We start from the raw sequence: 21,375 nt of genomic DNA on the forward strand, positions 1-21,375 counted from the left end.
CTGATTTGAAAGCGAAAAACTGCCTTTCAACAAGAGAAATTATATTCTAAAACATAATTTCTACTCTCAGTAACTCACTTTGGCTTCTGCAGTCGACTTTCTTCCTGTTTGTTATCTTATTTTGTAATAAAAGAAAGTGTCCTGTGACCGGAAGTCGCTTTGCTTGTATTCGTGGTGTCAGTGTCGTTAACTTGACGCATTACAACAACTCTGGAGACGCCGTCAGTGACAGTTGGTCGTCTCGTTACACAGGTGAGTGGTCTTCAGTTTGTCGACGGTTATGATACGTTTCACCAAGTATTCCTACGTTTATATTTTTATATATGAAGACTCTGTAGCCGGGCAGACTCTAAAGGACGAGGCGTTTCTGTCACATGAGACGGAGGAGGAGAGAGGAGGGCTAAAAACACCGAAATAGGCTTTTTTTTTGACAGCTAGCGCTTAGCTAGCTTGGTCAGGTAAGGTCGACTGATAGTGTAACGTTTGCAGAGGATAACCGGAGGCGTTGTAGTGGTGTCGCGTGACGAACGAGCCTGTCTCCGGCTTATTTTTAGAGCACTCACACAGAAACAGACGTTATTAATGGTGTGTGTTTTGCTGTGTAGTTAACCCACCATTGCCTCAGTCTGTCTGCGCTCGGAGCCAGCGGGGCAGCTCAAAGTGCACAGGGAGGGTTTCTGGAGGTATTTAAAATCTGGGAATAGAGGATAGTTTCAGCATTCCTTTCACCGTGACGAAAACATCCGCCTCAGTTGCATGTAATTGTCTGTGTTGTTATCATTGGCAGAGCTGGGAAAACCCTCCGGTTCTTCCAGGAGAGGAGCTGGAAGCGCAGGCCCATCTGCACCGAGCCCTCTTTGGGACTGCACATCTCTCCTTTGACATGGAATAATTTCTCTGGAAGTTTCCACCACATTACGTTCGTTTTTTTTTTTGTTTTTTTTTTGCATCTTTCAAGGAGTGTTACAGCTTTTCCAGTCATGGCTCTGAGCTCTGGAGGTTTAGCCCACGACTGGAAACCATGAAGCAGCCAGGGAAGTGACCTAGGTGGACACTACAGCCTGAGGGTGCCTCTCACAGGCACCATGGCATCCAAGGAGAGATTGTATGAAGTCTGGATGCTCTACTGCACCAAGGTAAGCTGTAGTCCTGCACATACATCTTCAAACTGTGGCTGCTTTGTCTGAGGGAAATGTCATCAGGTGAAGTAATGGTAATGTGATGTGATGGCATTTCCTCCCTAGCATGAAAGATTATTCTCTGTTGGCATTTAAATGCAGGAAGTGGCTCTTTTTGATAACAGACTGAGCATTTCTGTGTATGAAACGTTGAAGCCAAACCAACAAGCCAAGAGAGACCAGTCAAAGTTTCCAATACTTGTTTGAAACTATGTGTTTACAATCTTTATTATTATTAGTATCAAATAGCATCAATATACTCAAGGTCCACAAGACAGGTGCGTAGGAAGATATTACTCCCATTACAAATTGCAGGATTTAACTGCGGATTAATAAACTTGGATCTTACCTAATAGTGGATGCGAGGAATTTGATATGATAGGACACCATAATGGAATACTATACCATACCATAGCACAGGGTTCTCAACCTTTTCAGCCCGCAACCCCAAAATAAAGGTGCCAGAGACCAGGGACCCCCACTGTACCTGAAGGTGGCTGAACACAGCCATGCACATTCAAGAGGAGTCATGTGCAGACAAGGCTGCACATAAGGGGGGAAAAAAGGAGAGCTTTCTGGGGCCCAGCAAAATCCTGGTCCATTGTAAAGTTAAGCTGTGGTATTTTATAATTCACCTGAATAATAACCACTCTTATCAAAGAAACAAATTCGAATTCATTTGTGTTGTAAGAAGCCCTCTTAAAAGTGTTAATCCCTTTGTGAAAAACTAATTAAAATACGTCAAAAATAACTAAAATTAGTTAATAATGGCAAAAATGGTGGGAAAGCTGGTGAAATTTGATTTCAAAGTAGCAGAAATGGGTTAGAAATGCCAGAAATTAGATAAAAGTGACAGAAAATGGGTTGAAAGTGGCAAAAATGGGCATATTAAGTGGTAAAGGGTGATTCAAAAGTGGCTGAAATGATGTTAAAGTGGCAAAAATAGGAGGACATCTGGTGGAATGGAATAGTTTCTGACTATTTCTGAGGCAGAAATAGTCAGAAACTGGCAAAAACAGGCTTTTTAAACTGTGAAATGTGGCTTAAAAAGTGGAAAAAGAGGTTAAGATTGGCAATAATGTGTCAACAGAGCCAACAATAGGCAGAGAGTTGCAAGATTTGGTTTAGAAGTGGCTGAAAAAAAGTGGTGGAAAGGGTTTAAAATTGACAAAAAATGGGTTTTAAGTTGCAAAAATGTGTAAAATTTGGCAAAATTGGTGTAAAGTGGCAGCAGTGTAATTCAAAATGTTCTTAGTTTTTTTAAGGCAACTGGAGACCCCCTCTTAGTGTCTCGTGACCCCAAATGGGGTCCCGACCCTAACGTTGCGATCCCCTGCCATAGCATACCAATATTATACAGCAGGGCTCATTAACTCCATTTTCACAAGGACCAGCTTATTCCTAACTGATGCTGATTTTGAAATAAACAGAAATCCAATCTTTGTCTAATTAACATTCTTGTAAAACTATCTTTCCAAAATGAATAGAACTTTTTAAGCCTTTAACAGTGAGATCCGTCCCGATCACCTATATCGCAGCCAGCCACAAGGAACAACTAAGATATTTTAGCTACATATTTCTGGAGCCCTCTTGATGTCTATCACTGAGTTTGATGCTAATATGCTGTGATTGGCCAACAACATGTGCTGGAAACAGACCGTCTGTGAAGGTTCTCAGAGGGGAAAATTGCACTCTTAAAGGGCCTTATGTGGAAATATTGATGCCAAAAACTGCAACTTTAATCAAGATAACAATGATAAGTATGTGTTTACCATGCCAAATGACAGAAATACTAGTTTGCCTCTTGTCTGATAAGCTGCTAGGTTAAAGATTTTATTTAAACTTAAACCAAAACATGCCATATTTTTGCTCTCACAAATTTTCTGAATTTGACCATCCTCTTGGGGGCGGATAGGAAGCTGTCGGGGGGGGCCTGATGTGGCCTCCAGTTGATGATCACTGCTATACAGCCTTTGATCAGTCAACAATAAATCCTTGTTTGTATAGCGCCATGTCACAACGGAAGTTATGTCAAGATGCTTTACAAAGAGGGCAGGTGTAGACTTAACTCTCTGTTGTTGCCTATTGTAATAGACCAGTGTTGATCATTAATATTATTATAATAACAACTATAATAATAATAATAATAACTTTATTTATATTGCACCTTTAAAAACAGATGTTTACAAAGTGCTTTAACAGACATAGCAACAGCAAGAACACAGGGATTCACAAAATAAACAAATTAGTAATAAACAAAACAGAGAAACTCTTGATAATCAAACAGAAAATCAAAACAAACTGAAACAAGTCTACAGAATTAGCAAAATTGAAAGGAAAAGGAATGACGAGGATGACCTTGATGACAGTTAAAATACTAAAAGATGAAAATATCCAGGAAAAGGCAGTATGATATGATATGAAAGTAAAACTGTATACACATATAAGAAGACGACATCACATCATTATCAATAAAACAAAAATAAGAAGATTAAAAGCAGATAAAAGAGAAGGAACAGGTAGTATATTCAAAATATATGGAAGGAAAAGTCATGGATAAAAAGACTAAGAACTGCAAAAAGAGTAAAAGAGTGATTATAAAAATAAGTTAAAAGAAGTGTCACATAAAAGTGAGTTTTAAGGAGTGATTTAAAAGTTGTCACTGAATCTGCTAGCCTGATCTCCTCAGGTAGGTCATTCCAAAGTCGAGGGGCCCTGACAGCAAAAGCCCTGCCTCCTTTAGATTTGAGTCTCGACTTTGGAACGACCAGGAACCCCCGCCTGAGAATTTAAGGCTGCATGAAGGCTCATAAGGGGTCAGCATCTCAGTGATATTACCTGGGACTAAACCCATGAGAGCTTTAGTAGTGATCAGTAGAATCTTACAATCAATTCTAAAAGTGACAGGAAGCCAGTGGAGGGAAGCGAGGATGTGATGCCGTCAGTGAAAAAACAGTTAAAAGCCTAGCTGCTGTGTTTTGGACCAGTTGGAGGCGGGAGAAGGATTTTTTTTTGGTGATGCCAGAGAGGAAGGAGTTCCAGTGCCATTTTTTAAATTCAGATATCAATATATGATACTAGAAATTAAATGATTGTACCTAAGGTTGTGAAATTTAAAATTGAACTATAAATCAATATATTCCACACAAGTAAAGACAGCAATATATTTCTGTACTGATATTTTTACACTGCAATTGTTGCACTTTCAGGGATATAAAGCCTCTGAAACAGCACATAAAACATTATAGGACTCTAAAACACTCCAGTCTAAGCCAGACTAATGAAACAGCTTGAAGACCCTGAAGAATTTATTGGCAGTAAACCCATTAAGTGTATGAATAAATGATAAATTCTCAGTGTAACCTAAGATCAGGTAGCTTTTCTGTGTCCATGGTGCTGAATTAACAATTCTAAATCCACACAAATACAACAGATATTGATTAAACAACGACTCTACACTAGTTTGGATGAATTATGCCAATCATATCCGGCTGAAAATCAATCTTAGACTGCAGTGTACATAGTATCCTGCTCTGTTTTTACACTGGAGATGAATGGATGTAACTCCAGTAGAGACAGCACCCTTTGAGTCAGCTGTTAGGTACATTTAATTCACTTGGCGATAAAGCATGTGAACGTCCTGGTGCCCAATCAAAACGGCCCGCCTGAGCCGCTCCTCACGTGAGCCTGGCTGCAGTCACACACTTAAATAATCCTTGGCAGTAGCTCACACGTTACACGTCCCTCTTTGAAGTCTCTGCTGCATGAAAGCAGAGCTATTTTCTGCAAAGTTTAGGACGTGACATCGAATAATCCTCAGCTTGAGAAATAAAGTATGGGAGCTGGCGCGCTCACGTGAATAGAATGCATGTAAACAGAAGTCAGACAAACTCTTACCCACACACACTTGTCACAACAACTTGTGAAAATGCCGGCAGTTGCTGCAAGCGTACACATCACATTTGCCATAGCCAGAGAGGCTGTTTGCATTGACTGAGCATTGCACTGCAAGGAAGGAGGGGACGTTTCATTTCATGCTGGCTCTAAGCCAGGGTCCACTGAGGCAATATTTCTCTCTGCATGAGGCACGCTGAGAGGGAAGCATTTAAATATATATGTGCAGCAGAACTGCAAGGTATAGCCGCCGGGTTGTCCCTGCAATATATATGTGAGTGCATGTGAGGGTTGCCAGGATATGTTGTCTGTAAGGAGAACCTGCAGTCACGTGGCTGTAATCAGGCGAGGAATGCTGGCGTAGAGGAGCTGAGACCCTCTGTGTCCCTCCAAAGGGTTAATTTTTTTCTCAAGTCCTTAGCTCCCCTTCTCAGCCTCTTATTGTCTCAACACAGCACAGCGATTTTCTTATCTTACTCTGCGAGGAAGTCATTTGTGTTGTGTGACAGATGGCATGCTGTCACTGTAGAATCAATAACCGCTATCTACACTGGTGGTCGAGCCTCAAAATCAAGGATGTGATGCTAGACGTAGAGTTGCATTTTCACTGTCACACAGTTTCAGGTTCTTATCGCTTCCCTGTTTTGATTCTGAATAAATAATTTGATCTTTTAAGCATTTGTGGCCACTGAAAGTGAATTCCACGTAATACTTCTCTTGAGTCTTATCAGAAATCGTCAATGTTTTTAATCTATGTAAATGAGTCATACCCGAGACTGAGGCCTAATTACCCATGCAAAGCAATGAGCATGCAAAGAGCCTAGAAGTGTTAGCTGATAACACAGTCGAGCTCTAGCGAAGTATGCCAGTCGTCAAACATTGGACATTATTCAAGTTCCTCACCATCCTGTTTTGATGATAGTCGTGCATTTTAGCTCATATATCAACAAGTACACATCATTTTGTGCCTTATGTAACAGTCACATACAGCTGTCTTGGCAGAGTAAAGCCCTGTAGATTAGTTGTTACAAAGGATTATTGCATGTATGCAGCATCTAAAAGCAGAATACATTTTCCATTTCTTCTACCACTACCCAGTGAGAGGCATACTGGATTTGATTTTCCTTTGGAACAAACATCACGTCCTTCAAACTGATGGTACTGCGCGGTATCAAGCCTGTGATTACCAAAGTGGGGCCTGTGAATTAAGGCTACATGAAAACATGTTTGCCATTTTGCCTTGCTAGCAAAGCACAGTTGATTTTGTCAGGTTCCAGGTAATTGTGGGACTAACTATGAATCTGCATCAAGAACCGGTACTGACATAGTACCAGTACCACACATCCAATACCTACAAGACTGAATCACAGCACAGATATTGATACTTCATTTTGATACCCTGCCAATCAATGAAAGGCAAGAAATACATTCTGAAATTTGTGTGATTTGTGTGTTAAAATACACTGGTTTCCTTTTATATCCCATGTTTTTTTTTTTTTTGGTTATATTTTATTTGTAATTTTTCTTTTTTTTTTTTTTTTAAGATTTATTTATGGGCATTTTTGTGCCTTTATTAGATAGAGGAGGACAGTGGATGGAGTTGGAAACAGGGTAAGAGTGGGGGAGAGACATGCGGTAAAGGGCCTCAGGCCGGATTCAAACCCGGGCCGCCCGTGTACATGGGGAGCGCCTTTAACCACTAGGCCACCTGCTCCCCATTTTTTCAATTCTTACAGAAAACAACAAAAGTGAAAGAAAAAAACCCAAAACAAATAAGACAAACAACAAGGCTCAGACAGTTACCAAACAAAACAATGTGCAAGCTACAAATCATACAATGTGACTCTAAATGCTGTGCATCAAATTTTGAGGCTGAGAGCAATAGGTACATGTAAAAATGAAAATATAATGTGGAGATAAGATGTGTTTGCATGCAGACAATATTCATCCCAAACTGGCCTTGTCCAAGTGGACAAGAAATGGATCCTAGATAGCAGAGAAAGTTTTTATCGAGTCAATCCTCAAAAATCAGAGTCTCTCTGTCTGTATGACTGACAACATACTAGAAACCCATTTTTTTTTATCCCATGTTTAACTGGCACCTTAAAAAGATATTTCTGCAAATCATTTATGATGCCCAGACTGTTTTTATTTTCCCGCTGACTCTCAGCATGTTTTTTCGCCTTAAAAGTATTGATTCAGGCACTGTTTAGGCACCAGCACCTTATAAAAAGTATCAATTTAGCACCAATATCAGAAAAAAACACAACCATAATCAGAATTCCCAAAATGATACACATTAATGGGAATGAAAGAAAGAACCATACTTCCATCCTTTTGGCACATTTTAACAGTGTGAGCTAGTTTTTCTAGAAGGCATTATATTGAATTTTCGCTGATATTGGGTATGCCAGTATTTACGTATCAGTTTTGGCTCATACAACTACACAGTGTTTCATATTAGGTATATACTGGTTTCGTTCATTTTTACCTAAATAGTCTATAAGTGGAAATCAACAGGTTTTTCATTTCTCAGCAGTTGTATTGTAATCTGGATTTTATTCAACAAAATTACCAATGATGACAATGGCATCTTTTTGCAAAATAATTCAAAGTGCAATGTTCCAAATTATTATGCAAATAAATTTTTAAAGACAATAGTTTCTAAAAGATTGAAAACAGAAATTTGTTGTAATATTTTGCATTAGGAGGTAAATTTTCTCAAATCAAAGCTATTTGAATCAAACATATCTTTATAGATCAAGTTCATATCAAGTTTGATATCGCCATAACAACACCCTCATCCATTGAACTTCTAAGTTCATGTATAATTTCTGCTCTGAATTGCATCTCAGAGCTGCTGATGTGACTTTCCTTTTAAGGATGCTCTACAGGTTCTCAATAGGGCTGAGGTCAGGGGATGATGGTGGCCACACCTTGTTTTTCCCCCCTGACCATAGCAACCAAGGCCTGAGTGGTGTTTTTTTGCCATAGGAGATGGTGTGTTGTCTTGCATGAAAATGATTTTACTCCAGAAGGCACAGTTCTTCTTTTTGTACCATTGCAGGAAATGGGCAGTTAAGAACCCCATGTGTTTTGCTGAGGTCACTTTGACACCTTCAGGCACCTTAAAGGGGCCTACAAACTTACTTCCTATGATTCCAGCCAAAAACATGATTCCACTACCTCCTTGCTGACGTTGCAGCTTTGTTGGGACCTGGTAGCCATCCACCAACAATCCAGAACTCCATCCATCTGGGCCATCTAGTGCAACCTGGCATTCATAAGTTAATAGAGCTCCTTGTGGGCATTGGTTAAGGGTGGCAGAAATACGGCTGTTTTATATTCTGCACATGAGCATAACTTTGAGAGTGATTTTGCATTTATAAAATTGTCCTGTATGCATTGTATATTAGTAAGAAGTGATATGAAACAACAGCTTATTATGATCACTTAGTGGATGTAGCAACACTGAAACATTTTTCTTTATTCATGCTACTTTTTAAGCAGACCTGCTACCTTGTGTGATATCCATTCACTGCTGTGTCTTTATTTATCATGCAACCAGTAAGTTAAGTGATTTAGCCAGCTGCTTGGTGGCCATAATGACTCGTTAAAATAGACAAAGATTGCCTGATCTAATTTTATTCAGATCACCCAAGGCAGATAAATACACGTTAAGTTGATGCAGTACTTTTCTACTTTATATGTAAACCCATGTTATGGGAATTACTGCTGTATAGTAATTACTGTTCACTGTTTTATCATTGGCCTTTGGTCACTGGTTAAATTTAACCTAGTTCCATTGTACCACTGCCACTTCAAAGGCAATTTCAGCATAATAGCAGAGTAGACAACAAGGAGAGGCAATTGAATCTAGGTTATACTGTTCAGTCAGTGGAAGTTGTTTGTTTCATTCTGGGGCTCATCATGGCTCCCTCATGCCATCCGCCTGGTTAATGATTGCCAAAACAGAGACATCACTGCCGTTAGTGTCAGAGGTTAACACCCACACTGCTCTCTGTGGAGCAGTCAGTCAGATGTTGACAGTAAAAGCTGGTACAGTACAATCAGCTGCTGGTTGCATTAAGAGAACCAGCTCATCCTGCTCCGTCAGCCCGACATCAGATGCCTCCTCTTATCTCTGTGTGTTATTATTATCCACCTGACCGTCACACAGTTCCTGGTGCTGAGAAGTAAATGGATTAATACTCAAACAGATGTGTTAAGCTTTCATTTATGTATTAGAATGTTGACATGTGACACAGAAATGATAGATTAGGGCTTTGTTTCAGATCCAGCAGTTACAGCTGGTCACACAGTGATGATGAGGTTGAATATTGCTGTGAAAATAGCTGTGGCTTCAAAACCACTGTGAAGTTGTATGAAGGACTGTGTACTTGGTATGTCAGAGTGTTTTCTTTGTTTGATTCTGGCTTCCTGTTTCTGTCATTATAACACTTGTTTTGTATCATAGCTTGTTAAAGCATATCATTTAATTCAGTACCATACAGTATTGACTCATACAGTGTGATTTCATTCAGGACTGTACAGTCTGTTATCATATTGTATCATTGAATACCTTTTAAAATAGCAGAGGATTGCATGGTGACCTAAGCTTTTGTTCTGGACCCTACAGATGTTGTGTTGTAAAGAACCAAACCATGCCATATCATATGGTGTACTATTCTATTTTATCTTATTGTATACTTGTCATATACCCTGATTCAGATTGAATTATGATATTGATTCATGTAATCTAGAGATCAGTCTTTATATGGGCCTTCTCCATTTCCTGACAGCTCCTTGTGCAACCAGTCTTGAACTTGCATCGCTCATGCAGCTTGAAACTTAACCTGCACTTTCCTCTAAAGCCTTTAGACTTGCATTTAATTCCCATACCCTAACCCTAATCCCCAAAAAAGGGTTAGCTGAGGCAAAAATAGGCAAAAATGGGTATAACTGGCAAAAATGGACATATTAACTTGTGAAATGTGGCGTAAAAAGTGGTAAAGAGGGGCTAATAGTGGCAATAATGGGTCAACAAAGGCGGAGAGTGGAAAGATTTGGTTTAGTTGCAATAAAAGGGAAAAAAAGCGGTGGAAAGGGTTTAAATGGAAAAAAAAGAGTTTTAAGAGGCAAAAATGTGTAAAAATTGGCAAAAGTGATGGGGAAAAAGTCATGAAAATGGGTTACAAATCTGGCAAAATTGGCGTAAATTTGTAACAGTGTAATTTAAAACATATTCTTTGCTTTTTTAAGGCATCTGAAGATCCCCTCTCAGTGTCTCGCGATCCCCAGTGGGGTCCCAACCCTAGTGTTGAGAACCCCTGCTTTATTGTATCATGTCAACCAAACATTATCTTCTAGTTGCATTGGGTTTCATCGCATCTTTCAGTACAATACAATACTATTCTTTATTGTATCGTGCCTTTGCATTTCATGGTATTGCATTGCATTCCTCCTTTAGTACCATAGAGCAGTGGTTCTCAACCTTGAGGTTGGGACCCCCATGGGGGTCATGAGACACTGAGAGGGGGTCTCCAGATGCCCTAAAAAACTAAGAAACTTTTTAAAAATACACTGTTGCCACTTTACACAAATTTAGTCAATTTTTCACCCCTTTACATCATTTTTCCTCACATTTTTACCATTTAACACCTATTTTTGTAGTTTTAAACTCATTCCACCACTTTTTTTCTGCCTGTTTTTGCCACTTCTAAACCAATTCTTGCCACTCAAGCTTAATGTTGCCTCTGCTGACCCATTATTACCACTATTAATCCCTTTAAACCACTTTTTGCACCCAGTTTTTCCCATTTTATCCCCATTTCATCTTTTGATATGCCAATTTTTGCTTGTTTAACCAATTTCTGCCTATTTTTTCTTTCTCAGTTAACGTTTTTTGCCATTTTTATCCAACTTTTGCCACTTCTTACCCATTTCTGCTACTGTTAAAATCCAACTTCACTTCCTTTTCCACCATTTTTGCCATTGTTAACCCATTTTCAAACCTTTTTAATCCCTTTTTTTAACAAAAGGGATTTACGTTTTTAAGAAGGCTTTTACTACACAAATGATTATAAATAGATATTTGTTTCTTTGAGAAGAGTGGTTTTTCAGGTTAAAAATGAAATATGAATATCACAGCTTAACTTTACAATGGACCATGGTTTTGCTGACCTCCATGGGCCCCCAGTTTGGCTGGGTCCCAGAGACCTCCCCCTTTATCCCTCCTTTATGGACGACCTTGTCTGCACATGACTATTACAGATTGTGCATGGCTGTGTTCAACCACCTTCAGGTACTGTGGGGGTCCCCAGTCTCTGGCACCTTTATTCTGGGGGTCACGGGCTGAAAAGGTTGAGAACCACTCCCATAGAGTACCATACTTTGTTGTTTTGTGCCAACCAAACATTGTGTTCTAGTTGCTTTGGGTTGCATTGCATCACATTGCTTGTAAATTTTCTCAGTATTTCCCACCTTTTTGACTCCTGTGCTTGCACTCAGGCCTATTTCTTTCTGTCGCAGATGCAAATACATGTCACTTTCCACTTCAAGAAAGTCTCAGGCATTTGTAAAACAGGCTGTATTAGTACAGTTTTCATGAAATATTACTACATACTGTGCATGTTTTGGTAGCCCTTGGGGTTGGACAACATTTTTAGCTTTAGTGAGTGTCATTGGCAGTCACATGCACCTCACCTGAAAGCGCATTAGCATCATTTCAGAGTCATGTTAATCACGTATGCAAATAAGATTATATCAGTCATTAATTTGGCATTCAAAGCAGACTCTTATTAGCTATAGAAGCATGATTAAAGATGTAGTTGAAAACCAACCACCAGATCACAGAAAAGTCTGATACTGACTCTCTGAGTCATCAAAAACCATGCTCAAACTTTCCCATGAATTTAAATCAAGCCTAAGCCTGCCTTTTACTGCAGCAAGCATCATTTGAGACATCTGTAAAGAAAGTGGATGTCTTCTTAAAAAGTTAGAGAAAGTGTAATCACATTGCCTGAAAGCACCAGTGAAACTGGACTCCCATTAACCTCCATAAATGAGGAAATGGATTGGTCACAGCTTGGCTAGCAGCATCCTTATCAGACAGTCTGTGTCTGCCCAGGAGCGTTAGCAGTTATTACGTGCTTTGATTCAAATCTCTTTATTAATAGAGTATATATTGTCGATTGTAATTCTTGGTAAGAAGCATCTGTGTAATGAAGATTAGTTGAATCTTAACTCAAAAGAGTATTTTTCCCCAGTCTTATTTTGGTAGGAGGCTAGAAATGTGCAGATTATCCCCTCCAGCTCGCCTGAAACAGGCTGAGTTATTAGAAACATTGCACACTAATGTTGAGTCATCTTGGCTGGGTGGCCGGGTATCAAAAGGGCAGTCTAAAAGAGAACAGCTTTGAAATGCTCAACTCTAACACACTTATACAGTATTGCATACTCAACAAATGACCCTTCCTTTTATTTCAGACCTCAGTCATGCAAAGACGACCCTTGAACTGGCAGAATTATTCACTTCTATGATTCTAGAGGCATCATTATTATGTGATTTGGTAAATAACAACTGTGATCACAATTGTTTTTTGTCATATTTACTTGTTTTTCTCTCAGTAGCCACAGAGGCCGACTCCAGCTTTGCTTCTCAGAGCTGCCGAGGGCCGAGAGGTCACAGACAACACTAAGTCTGTTATGTAACCAGCAATCCTTTTAGCTGCCTATCATTGGTCCGTGCCAGAGCGTGTTCCCCGAGCAACAACACAGCCGCTGGTTGCCGCTGGTTTATATCGGCAACAACACAGCTTTGCAGCGGAGCTTGCCTTTCACTACCCAGAAGGACTTGTAAGGGAAAGTGGAGGTTTCATCAGAGTTCTGAATAATTCCTGTGACTCTGTTAAGGCTTTTGTCTACTGAAGAAAAGCCCTTTTAATTCTAAGCAGTAGGGAACATGCCTCAACAGTCAGGGACAGCCTTTACAGCCTGGTATCTCCATTATAATTGTACACAATCTAGTGATTTTGTGTCAAAACATACAGAACTGTCACCCTGCCTCTTGGGGCCTAGCCTGGCGAGATGCAATGACAGTAATTTGCATAAACCCCTCAACTTCTGGGACATTGAAAGGACCAAAGTGAGAGAGCGGAACTAGAGTGAAATGAAGAGGAAAAAAAAAACACTGAAGTGGAGCCAGGAGCCATGTAGGAGGAGAAAGTGCCACGGTTTCACATATTTGCTTGAGTAGATTACTCAGGTCTTTTTCACAGCTTTGCTGCTTGTTGTCGCAAACACTCATGAACTCCATGCCACACACAGTCACACACCCAGGCTTTAGTTGAAGTGCCGGTATGCAAAGTTTGTTCCCTCAGGCTAGCTTTCTATCCCTGCTGATTTTATTCCATGTCCCTGTCTTGCATTTTTCCTCCGTGCTATGAATATCTCTGCAATAACACTGATGTCACTGACATTGTGTATCAGACCAGCCTCTGTGGTTTTAACCCCTCCCACCAGGCTCTGTAAATACACCCATGGCTGTGACATCACCAGGAAGTGTCACTGACTGATAGGCGGTGATGTTCGACTCCAGTGATGTTGCAGGGTACAGAGAAACCACAGCCATCTCTTAAACCCACAGGGAGGGGACACTGTAAAACACTGTGGTTTCAGTGACTCCATGCCACTTCCACCAAACCAGGTCATCCACCCAAACTGAGCAAGTAGCCACCCTTGGGCGACTGCTACAGCTGGCAGACCGCGCCTGTCTGGAGGGGTGGGGATGTGCTGAGTGGCACATTGTGTAGCTGCATTGCATAGCAGCACAGAACAACTGAAAATTGATCTGTTTACCAGGGAAGGACTTTTGTTTTTTAGCAGCGTCCTCTTAAATAAGCTCAGTGCAGTCAAAGCTGTAAACTCACCATAGACATCATTAGACATAATGAGCCTGGGGCTTTTTAAGTTTATGTTAATTCTTTTATTAGTGTGGTAACTCTTGTTTTTAATGTCTGCAAAACTTGGTTTGTTGAATGTTACTTTTCCTTCTGTTTTTCTTACTTTGACTTTCTCTTCTTTTTTTGCATGAATCTAAAATTGGAAATTTTACAATCAAGAGAACCATTGACATGTAGTGTTCTTCATTCAAATGTTCCTTGGAAACCTTTTAGGGGAAAGCTGGCATTCTTTAATCTTACTTTTGCATTGTTTGCAACCATTTTTTCTTGATAGAGGGGAAACTATACCTTTAGATAAACAGTACTGTGCAAAACTTTAAGGCATGCTTAGGTCAAAAATTTAGGCTGAAATGAGGCGTGTAATGGCAAGTAAGCCCACCTGAGGGCTTACTTGCCCACCTTCTGTGCCACAGACACAGAAGTGGTTTGTTCTGGTCAGGGCTGAAACAGAGGGGTTTTTAGACATGCAAAAATCCAAAACTGGAGTGATTTTTCAGCATCAAGTTTCACAGGCATGTCTTGGGGACCACTGAGACCAATATTAACTTGTCTTAAAGGGGTCAAATATGTCCCCTTTAATTGTTTTTCACTGACAAAACCCACCATAGTAGGCCTACATAGACATTTTCTTGACAAAAGATCTGTGTTTACTAGGGCCACTCTAGAAAAAATTATGAGGATCTGTTCATTTTCAAGAAAAAAAGTGAAATTCTCAGCTTTAAAAAGTTGTTAATTTATAAGAATTTTTTCTTAAAAGTTTTAAACATAGCCAGTTTGTTTCTTGTATTTTTTTTTTACATTTACACTGCTGTTAAAAATGGGTGTTTTCTAAGTTTCTAGTGTCAAAATGTAAGATATTTTAAACTCTGAAATTTCAAGGTTTTTTTTTTTTTGCAAAATTTCTGATGTTATAAACTCTGAAATTCTGAGTGTGATTTCTGGAAAATGTACCACTATATAGTCTCTAAAAATATTTTTTCCCCTACAAAATGACCTTTTTTTTTGGTTGGCCCTAATACACTATGTCTCTAATCATGGTTTTGTAAAACATGTATACACATCTGATTTTGACAATGTCAGAGCAGACAGGGTCCTGCCCCCCTTAGATCTTTGGCGCCCCCTGAGGGTGCCCAGACCTCAGGTTGGAAACTACTGGCCCAGGGTAGGTTCTGGGAGGTAGTAGGGTTGCCACAAGCCCCTGGTAATGCTAGTGGATGTCCCAAGGGCCTGAAAAACTGCCAGTGTTCTCTGGGTGTATCACCAAGGGTGAAAAGGCAAGGACAAAAGAATTGCTTCCAAGCTTGACTCTGTCTGCCCCAGTGTAATAAGACATGATATGATACAATACAATCAATATGATACTTACAATCTCTATGACATAATGTGATCTATTTTGAAATATCACTAGAGCACAACTCAGTACTTCTAAGCTGCTGACATTTTTCTTTAGCATTGACCAGAGAAAATCAATCACATCTATGTGAAAGATCACTTCCTTGGTGCTAAAAAACCTCCAACAAAAGCCCAATTTCTTAATCAACAGTGAAGTATGCTGCCTGAACAGCATTAATAATGCATCACCAGCATTGCTTGTGTTCAGCTGATTTATCAGTGCATCCTTAAGTCATTTATAACAATTAATCAAGGAAATAATCTTTAACCATAGACCATTCAAAGAACAGATGTTCAAACATAAAGGCATCACTGATTTGGAGTTAGAATCTTGCATTAATGGCCTACTGGAGTGGAATTTTACAGCTGTATTTCCTTTCCCATATTGTAGATGTATCAGCTGCTCTTATAATTCCAAATAGAAGTCCTGATTCGTCATGCCAATGTTTATAGAACACAGCATCTCTTCTGTCTAGCTGAATGAGTTCTGTCTATGGATCCAGACATTGATCTCTTATCTGTGGGTCAGTGGGAATCTCATTGTCAAGAATTAAGCGCATGGATCTGTGTTGCTGACGGTGACCTTGTTAATTTAACAGAGGTCAGCCTCAGTAGATCATTAGGAATGTTGTGAAGCAGCTCAGCATTGCACATAATATGATAATGGATGCATGGGAAAAGCATGTGAGCCTCTCATGGAATTTTAGTTTTTTACTCGTTGCGCACAAAGTGGTTGTTAGGAGTTTGGACAAGGTGGCTGTTGTTAAAGGATTCCTACGTGTACGTTTGGATTGTGTACGTGTGTTAGGCCAGTGATGAAGGATAAACAGAGCCCACGGAGAGCAGGGTGTGTCCCCGCCTGCCACAGTCCAAACCCTCAATGGGCATCTGTGCTCTTGAGCTGCTGCCTAAAAGAGCACATTCTTTCTATGCTACTACACACAGTCATTCAGGCACAGCCACTGGACAGCTCACACACTTGAGAATGGAGCCGCTAAAATCATCTGCTAATTTTGTAGCGGCATTGTTAAAGGGAGGTGAGAACTTTTTAAGTGGGGTACTTCTCAATAGCAACAGGAGATGCTGGTCAGTGTGGCCCCTTTAAGGAGAGGAGAGGATGGCAGCTAAGCTGTATGCCTATGCAGATGATGTCATTTGCTCTAGAGCAGGGGTTCTCAACCTTTTCAGCCTGTGATCCTTAAAATAAAGGGGCCAAAGACCGGGGCCCCCACTGTACCTGGATGTGGTTGAGCACAGCCATGCAAAGTCAAGAATAGTCATGTGCAGACAAGGACCCCCATAAGGAGAGCTTTCAGGGCCTTAGCCATGAAGTCAGCAAAATTATGGTACATTGTTATATTGATCTGTGATACTCACATTTAACTGAATAATAGCCACTGTTACCAAAGCAAAAATTGTGGGGGGGTTTCATGCATTTGTGTCATGATATATAGTCATCTCATAAATATAAATCAGAAATAAAATGGGTTAGAAATGACAAAAAATGGTGGAAATGGGATTTGAAAAGTAGCAGAAATGGGTTAAAGGTGGCTAAAAAGGGTTAGAATGGCAAAAACAGGCATAAACATGGTACAAAAAGGTTAACAGTGTCAATATTGGCTTATAAGTGGCAGAAATGGGAGAAAAGGTGGTGAAATGGGATTTAAAAGTGGGAAAAAATTGGTTTAAACTGGCTAAAATGGGCATGACAAATAGTGAACTGTGGTTGAATTGGCAAAAATAGCTGTAAAATGATGGGAAAAGGGTTTTGAAGTTACAATAATGGGTCAGCAGTAGCAGTATTAGATGGGAAAAGTGGTGGAAAATGTTTAAAAGTGACAAAAATGTCTTACCAGTGGAAAAAATGTGCAGAAAAGGTGTTGAAATTTGATTAAGAAGTGGCAAAAATAGGAGCAATATGGCAATAATGTAGCAAAAGGGGCAAAAAATGGCCAGAAACAGTGATAAAAATTGGTTAAAAACTGGCCAAAAAGGGTAAAAAGAAGCAAAAATGGGCACGAAATTGTACAAAAACATTCTTAGTTTCTTAACGGCATCTGGTGACTCCTTCCTAGTGTCTCACGACCCCCAAGGGGGTCCTGACCCCAACGTTGAGAACCACTGCTCTAGAGAATTTAGCTAATTTAAAAAGAAAAGCTAAAAAAAACTACTTTGGGTATTCTCCTGTCCTCCAGTTCCCCCTCTACGTTTGAGACCTGTTCACACATCTTTCCTTGTGTACTCCAGCCCATGAAAGTATCCTCTTGATTCCACATTTAATGGTGTCATATTCTTAGTAAAAGTCACTCGTTTTCTTTGTGAGGATGTGCTAAAAAGTACCAAAACAAATTGCCATTAATGCTACTATGCTAGCATTCCAAACTAAAGTAAACTATGACAAGAGCGTGGTGCTTTAAAAAAGCTATGTTATCAGAGGAAAAAGTCAACATGTTGAGATGTAAAGGAAATATTTTAAGGTATACCATTGTCAGACAGGTATGCCATTGCTGGACAGTGAAGGTACAATGGTAGGTTGGAAAGGGCTGGAGTGGTTTTGTTGTGGTGGGAAGGTAAAGCACTGGGAGTTTTCTCAATATAGCATTAATGAGGAGTGTTATTAGGGTTTTTCTGATACTGGTGCTAAATAAATACTTAAGATCAGTACTGGTGCCTAAATAATGCCTGAAATCATACTTTTAAGTGGGAAAAGCAACCCCACGGACTAGATATCGTCATATGTGACAGGTATGGGGTTCATCTAGTTTGTACAAAAGTAAAACATGGATTCTTACAAATCTAAATGCCTAAGGCAGAGAAGATTTAGCGTCTTTGGCTGAGCCATTTATTGAGTGGTACCTAAATAATGTTCCTACAACCAAGGCTACCAATAAGGGGGATAAAGGGGAGAGCTTTCCAGGACCCAGCCAAATGTGGGGGCCCATGTAGGTCAGGAATGTCATTGTAAAGTTGGTCCATTGTGAAGTTAGGCTGTTTTTTTTTTTTTGCCTGAATGACAACCATCCTAATCAAAGCATCACATAATTTCATAATCTGTTTATGCCATGGTATATAGCCTTCCTCAAAATGTAAAACCACTTATCTTGAAACAGAATAATAAAGGTTTAAAACAATGGTTTTGTAACAAGTGGAAAAAATAAGCGTAAAAGAGTGAAATGCAGTCAAAATTTCAAATATTGGCATTAAAAGTGATGAAAACAGAGGCAGAATTGGTTTAAATAGGCAAAAATGGGTTCTAAGTAGAAAAAGGGTTAGCAGGTAAAAAAAAGGTAGAAAGTTGCAAATGGGTTAAAAGAGGCCAAATAGGTTTACATTGGCAAAAAGTGGCAGAAAAAGTGGTGAAAAGATGTTAAAAAGTGGCAAAAATGTACAGAGAAAGGGGCAAAATTGATGAAAAGTGGCTAATAAATTAGTTAAAAGTGGTCAAAAATGGCACAAATAGCCTAAATATCTTCAATATCAGACTCAATAAAAGCTTGACACAATTTTCCCCTTCAAAATGAAATAACTCTTAGCCAGGATAGCTAGCACCTATGCTACTCATCCAGCACACACTGAAATAATCAATATAACACAACTGGGGATGGCCCATTCTCTGGATTTGTCAGGGGCCCGGCCAAATGTGTGGACAGAGTACCTAAATCCGAGTTATGAGTTGGTTTGTTAGGTATCTGATGAGTTGATACTGCTGTTCTTAAATTTATGAATATCATGCCCTTATAAGCTGGAGGCTCATGCACATTTTTCCTAAGCAGCATAAATGAATATCCCTTTTATGTCCATAAAAGAGCAGGAGACTGCAGGGCTGTATGCAAACACAGAACACACACAGGACTGAGAAGTAGCAAGATGTTATCAGCAATGATGGAATTAAAATAAGAAATTCTTAGACCCTAAAGTAGACGCAGTACTGCTTGAAATAAAACCTAAAACAGTACCAGTAGCGGATATTTAATATATCCTAAAACTCAATGGATAACACTCATTGATACTGATTGATCTATCCATTCAATACTAATGCCTTTATAAGACCAACAGCATTTAAAAAATGCCAAGGACAAGCCCTATTATTTCTGTATCCTATTATTCTGCAGGGGATAAATTGATGCAAACCAAAAGTTTCTCACAGGAGCTTTAACCAACAGCCACAAGTAAAGGTTTTACTCACTAAAGTCCCTGAATTATGCAGCTTTGGTAACACAGGACCAAAAAATCACTCAGGCAACACGGGATGTTTTTTTCCAATAGAACAAACCATTCACACGTGGCTGCTGCTGACTCAGTTTAAATGTCTCTTGCTTTTTCTGGTCCTTCTTTCTTCTTGCCTCTCTCTCTCTCTCACACTCACACAGAGGGAGGCATCACAGGCTTGTCCTGATGACTTCATAGCAGGCTTCCTGCTCCGTTCTGGCTGATTCCCACTCTGACACGCAGACAGAAGCAGCAAGCCTCTCAAGCCCCCGACTCCCCACTCTTTAGCCAGATGGCTCTGCTGCTGTCCTCAGAAAACCCAGTTTTTTTTCCAGTTGTTGTGTATTTTCCTTCAGCCTTAATCTTCAGATTCTTTCGAATTAAAGTAATAGCTTCATAGGAAATGGCATAAATGTTTTTGGGAATCATCTTTGGCTTCCTGTTTGTCTGACATTAGCATGATGGGATATTTTCAGTTGAATATCTTTTGCAGGGTCCGGTCTGAGGTAGCTTGAGTGCAGGAAAGAAAACCTGAAAAGAAACACAGGAAAATAAAGTAAAGCCACAGAAATTTGGTCAACATACAGAACAAACAGCAACATTTTCCCCTTGTTGTAAGTTTTCCGACTGTTCGTCTGTATTTTGGGGGGGGGGGGGGGCAGCTCAGTCAATCAATACACTGGTGGCTATCCCATTCTCAGGCTCTAAGACACATACATATTTCATTTCACTCCGTTAGTGTCACTCATAGTAAAAGGTCTTTCAGATGAGTGACAAATGTGGGACACAGATCTCAACAACTGTGGCAGAGGAGGAGAAGATGGGGAAGTGTTGCATGGTGTAGTTTAGGAAAAACACTTGAAGTATCATGGTCTGTACAGTCAAATAAAGGAAACATGTCCAAAGCTACATCTTCTTTTGTAAGACTTTGTTATGAGTATCTAATCAAAAAAAATAATAATGCTGGCATCAACCTTTTTAAGTTCTTATTACAGCACAGCTAAAAGTATGGCAACCCTCTTTACTCAGCTGGTTAAAACTGTTAGTCCAGATTGTATTATTCTAGATTAAAGATATGAAATTTTATGAACACATCCATGGTGCTAGGAAAGTGAATTCTTAAAATTTTGGTGAACTTGTGACATTTTAACATCACCATAATGCAAAAAGTGAAATATTAAGCCTCTGGCATTTCAGTCATTCTCAATGTCAATGTGAGCATGCTGAAAAAAAAACTAGAACTAGAGTCTGGTAAAACAGCCATATCGTTGGATAACAAGTCAGCATGATTGGGTAGAACAACGGCATCTTAAGGTAAACCATTGCTGAACAGGTACGCCATTGCTGCATAGCCATGCAGTTGCTGGAGGTTTGCTATTACTGGACAGATATGCATATGCCGGGCAAGTTTGCTATTGCCGGGCAGGTATGCGCTCTCCAGCAATTGCATGCCTATCTGTCTGGAAAGTGCATACCTGCCCGGCAATGGCAAGTTTGCCATTGCCGGGCAGGTATGCACTTTCCAGACAGATAGGCATACAATTGCTGGAGAGGTTTGCCATTGCTGGACAAGTTAAAGCATTACTAGATAGGTAGGTAATTGCTGGACAGGCTTGCCATAGCCAGACAGGTTTGCCATGGCCAGACAAGTATACCATCGCTGGATAGGTATGCCACTGCCAGACAGGCATGCCATTGCCTGACAGGTATGCAAATGCCAGAAAGGTTTGCAATTGCTG

General features: G+C 39.9%; 1 protein-coding gene across 4 annotated transcripts in view; it reads left to right on the forward strand.

The window, feature by feature from the left end:
- Positions 1-202: 202 nt before the first annotated feature.
- nbeal1 (neurobeachin-like 1) overlaps positions 203-21,375 on the forward strand; it is a 104,354-nt gene continuing 83,181 nt past the window's right edge. For all 4 annotated transcript variants that reach the window (XM_041781695.1, XM_041781698.1, XM_041781694.1 and 1 more), the window contains exons 1-2: positions 203-252; positions 788-1,136. In XM_041781695.1, the coding sequence (XP_041637629.1) occupies positions 1,086-1,136 (51 nt within the window). In that variant the 5' untranslated portion in view covers positions 203-252; positions 788-1,085. The remainder of the gene's footprint in view (positions 253-787; positions 1,137-21,375) is intronic.

Source organism: Cheilinus undulatus, linkage group 24 (assembly GCF_018320785.1).
Source record: "Cheilinus undulatus linkage group 24, ASM1832078v1, whole genome shotgun sequence".
Taxonomy (NCBI): Eukaryota; Metazoa; Chordata; class Actinopteri; order Labriformes; family Labridae; genus Cheilinus; species Cheilinus undulatus.